This window comes from Solanum stenotomum, chromosome 11, assembly GCF_019186545.1.
Source record: "Solanum stenotomum isolate F172 chromosome 11, ASM1918654v1, whole genome shotgun sequence".
Classification (NCBI taxonomy): domain Eukaryota; kingdom Viridiplantae; phylum Streptophyta; class Magnoliopsida; order Solanales; family Solanaceae; genus Solanum; species Solanum stenotomum.
Window position 1 is genome coordinate 7,339,686 of NC_064292.1, and position 4,434 is coordinate 7,344,119.

Genomic DNA, 4,434 nt, shown 5'->3' on the forward strand with positions numbered 1-4,434 from the left:
TTCACTACCAATCAATAGGTTGAACATTGTTGATCCTCACTTTTCGAAGGTTCAAGTCACACTAAAAGATTAAGTGAGAACGTTATTGATCCTCCTCGATCCTCCTCGTACGAGGGTGAAGTGGAAAAATCTTGAGACTGGATTTCACTTCTCTAGCTATCTAAACAAAAGAAAGAGAGTGAACTCACTAGACAATGCAATTAAGCAAATTTTACATCAAGAATCATGATGGAGAGAAAAAAGATTACTCATCAAACTCTAAATGATTATAATAATATTGAAGGAAAGAGACAATCCAACCAACATACTATTACTAGCCAAACCAAAAACCAAAAAAAAAAAAAAAAAAACTAAAAATAGCTCAAAACAATAATCTTTTCTTCTTTTCCCTCACTCACTTTCCTAAACCAAACCTCTTCAATTTTGTACAAAATTTTCTAAAAATCAGTTATTTTTTTCTTACTAGTACCAAAAATTGTATCTTTTTTCAATTGGGAACTCAAAGCACAACCCTTTGGTATTTGTTTCCAATGTTAGAATCATCAAAAAGAACACCACTACCCCTTCTCTTGTTTAGTCTTCCACAGTTGTTAAAAACATTAAAAATTGGATCTTCACATGGTATAACCACAGGGGGTGGTGGGATTTCATAAGAGTCCATTGGGGGTGGGGGGTGGCGCCATTGAGGTAAAGGACCAGCAAGAAGGAGTGTTTGTAGAAGTGGTCCTGCTTGCATTACAGCTTGTAAAAATTTTCCATTTTCAGGTAATGGTTTGTCAATAAGAATAGGCAAATCTTGTTGTTGTTGTTGATGTTCTTTTTCTTGTGGGGATGAAACAATGCTTTCATCACAATCAGAAGATGAAAATGTTCTGTTTAGAATTGGTTCATCTTCAATGCATGAAACACCAGATAATGGACCTGTTTGTTGAAACACCAGATGTTGCTGCTGTTGCTGCTGAAACACAAGTTTTTCCAAGATTAGTTTTTGGCATTTCTCTTGAGCTTCATTTTTCTCATTGATGGTTCTGTTTAACAAATCTTTAAGCTGGTTTATCTCATCTTCTCTGATTTTTAGCTCTTCTTGAGCTTTCAACCTGGTGTTCTCCAGCTCCATTGTTGTCAGCAACAGTGTCTGACTTAGCTCATCCATGCCCTGAAATTTTTTTCAAGAAAACAAAACCCCATCAACATTTTGCTTACAAATTCCAAAAAAAGAGACCCTTTTTCAAGATTTTGCTCCCAAATGCAAGAAAAGAGAACCCCTTTCAAGATTTTGCTATCAGATTTCAAGAAAACAAAACCCCATCAACATTTTGCTCCCAAATTCTAAGAGAAGAGACCCTTTTCAAGATTTTGCTGTCAAATTTCAAGAAAACAAAACCCCATCAACATTTAGCTCCCAAATGCAAGAAAAGAGAACTCTTTGCACATTTTTGCTCTAAAATTTCAAGAAAAGAAAGCTCTTTTAAGTTTTTGCTCTAAAATTTCAAGAAAAGAAAGCTCTTCTAAGATTTTGTTCTCAAATTTCAAGAAAAGAAAAACCCCATCAAGATTTTGTTCTGAAAATTCCAAATGGTCATACATTATCTCAAAAACAAGATGAATTGAATATGCAAAAAAATGTAGAGTAGTGAGAAACTATGCTAACCTTGCCTTGGCAGAAGTAAGTCCAATTAAGAAGAGTAGTTCTTTGGTTATCCATAACCCAAAGTCCAGTAAATTTAGTTAAATTTATGAAGAATTTTGGTTTATTTTGTCTATAGAAGTAAGAAATTTTTATTTTTATTTTTTAAAAAGACAAAGTGGTGTGAAGAGAGAAAGGAGAAAAGGAAAGTAGTATTGTTACTTTGTTAGGTTGCTCTGATTTGCTCCCTTTTAAGGACTACTTTTTGACACTGTGTTGCTCATTTTCTCACTTAGCACTATGTTTTTCTAAAGGAACATTTTTCTTTGTGTAATTGCCAATAAAGGACAATAAGTTTTTAAAATTAACACTTTGGGTACAAAAAACCTCACAACCTACTACTACGACGACGACAACAACATGTTATTATTCAGTGTAATTACATAAGTGAGGTTTGGAGAAGATGGAATGTATCCTGATCTTTGTGGAATAAAAACTATTTCTGATAAATCCTCGATAGAAGGATGTATTACGAAAGCAAACTAGAAATCTCACAAGCTATTTCTACAAAATTTGACTGGTTAAGATGATTTATGCACTTATTAGAGCAACTTGCAACCATCTTTACTTTTCCAAGTCTTTATGAAAAATTGAAAATTGGTTTCTACTTCTATAACATCCTTCTCATGACAAAGGTTAAGAACAAGACATTTCTCTAGTCTAAGATTAGGGGAATTTTATGTTTAGCTATTGATCATCCAATTTGCTCCAACAAATAAATATGATTATGTATAACAAGACTAGAATATAGTTCTTTCGAAAGATCTCTCATTTGTAGTTGATCATGGTTCAAACAAGTATTGCATTTTTGCATCTCTTGAATCTCATAAATAAAATTTTGACTCCATCATAAAACTAATCAATGAGACTCGGAATAGGTCTAAATACATCTCAATAGAGGTGGAGAAAAAAAAAAGTGTTTTGTAATTTCTTTCAATCTATTCAAATCTTGATAAATAGAAATACTCATACCAATACATGTGATAGTACGTGATAGGGGTGCACAAAACCGAACCGAAAATCGAATCAAACTGCAAATCGAGTCAAACCGAAAAAAAAACATGACTAATGATTTGGTTTGACTTGGTTTGGTATTGGAAAAAAAAAGACCCGACTATATTTGGGTTGTTTTGGTTTAAACTAAAAAAAACCAACCCGACATTATATATACAATTTTAAAATTTTATTTTATACATAAAAATATTTACTTTGATATAATTTTAAAATATTTCTTATACTATTTCATAGTTTTTATCTTTTAATATATTATTTCAAGTTTAAAACTTAGAATTCGGAATGGTCCAATAAAGATTATAGTTCATAGATGTTGATAATTATAATAAAACTTAAATCAAAATCAAATTAATACTAATGCAAAAAGAAAATCAACTTAACACTAAGAATGACAATAATATTGAATAATTGTTCTTTAGTTTTACATTGGTTTAGACAATTAAAATACATAATCTAATTTTAATTTTCCTTAAATATTTAGTAATGTAACTAATACTTATTAAACTTATTTTAGCATGATTTAGTACTTTTAAATTATGATCATTTTCATTATGACTTTGCAATATTTATTTTATATGATGATTTCATTATTATTTTTTTATTGAATATTTTAGTGTCATCAGTACTCATCTCATATTTTGTGTTATTTTCTTAAGAAGCACCTTAGATAATTGTATTTTGGTTGGACTAAAGAAATATTTGGAGCACAAGTTAATTATATGTTTGTATGCAAACTTTACCAAAAATCTGAAAAAATCCGAGGTTTATTAGTTTGGTTTGATTTATAAATTTAAAAATTCGACACAATGGTTTGGTTTGATATTTGAAAAATCCGAACCAACCTGAAGTTGAAAAATCTGAATTTTATTAGTTTGGTTTATAATTTAAATTTTTTACACAAATAATTTGATAATCCGGTCATGTACACCCCTAGCACGTGATAAACAAGTTTTTAATGAATTAGTCGAAGCAACTTTGTTTCTCTTTTGTCTAATGAGACTAGATTATAGTTCTTTCGAAAGACCTCCTATTTGTAGTTGATCATGGTTTATATACGAACAAATTATCGAATTCCCTCGATATAATAAAATTCCTTAGTCCAGTGATCGAAGTATCTCAAAAATTGCTTTAACATGTCCGAATTCAACTATTCCATTCTTATATCTCTCGAACCCCCTCTATCATTAAAATAATCAACTGAGACTCAGAATAGATCTAGATACTTTTCAATAAATGCAGGGAAAAAAAGAAGAAGTGATAGTAAAGATTGATATTCCTTAATAAAATCTCTGACTCGACGATGTATACAATAATAAATACTCCTAAATACTTATTAAATAGTATAGATTTTCATGAATTAATCGAAGTACGTAAAAATATTTGTAAAAAAAGGAAAAAAAAATATACTTTATCTGTCTCAATTTATGTGACTTATTTTCCTTTTTAGTCAATTCCAAAAAGAATGACATATTTCTATATTAAGTAACAATTCAACTATGAAATGTCTATTTTACCCTTAATAAAATAATTTGAAGCCACACAAATTTCTATCATTCATTTTGGACCACAAGTTTTAAAAGTCTTCCTTTCTTTCTGAAACTCCGTGTCGAATCAAACTACCTCACATAAAATGGGACGGAGGGAGTGTAGGTGTAAGACTCTAGAGTAGAAAGTAACACACAAGTAGCTAANNAATGACACATTTCTATATTAAGTAACAATTCAACTATGAA

At 30.2% G+C, this 4,434-nt stretch overlaps 1 protein-coding gene across 1 annotated transcript; it reads right to left on the reverse strand.

The window, feature by feature from the left end:
- Nucleotides 1-244: 244 nt before the first annotated feature.
- LOC125845506 (uncharacterized) lies at nucleotides 245-1,847 on the reverse strand. Its single transcript, XM_049525021.1, has 2 exons — nucleotides 1,652-1,847; nucleotides 245-1,156 (listed from the first exon to the last, which is right to left on the reverse strand). Exons 1-2 carry the CDS (start codon nucleotides 1,703-1,705, stop codon nucleotides 500-502), a joined length of 711 nt encoding a protein of 236 aa, XP_049380978.1. The 5' UTR covers nucleotides 1,706-1,847; the 3' UTR covers nucleotides 245-499.
- Between the last annotated feature and the right edge of the window lie 2,587 nt (nucleotides 1,848-4,434).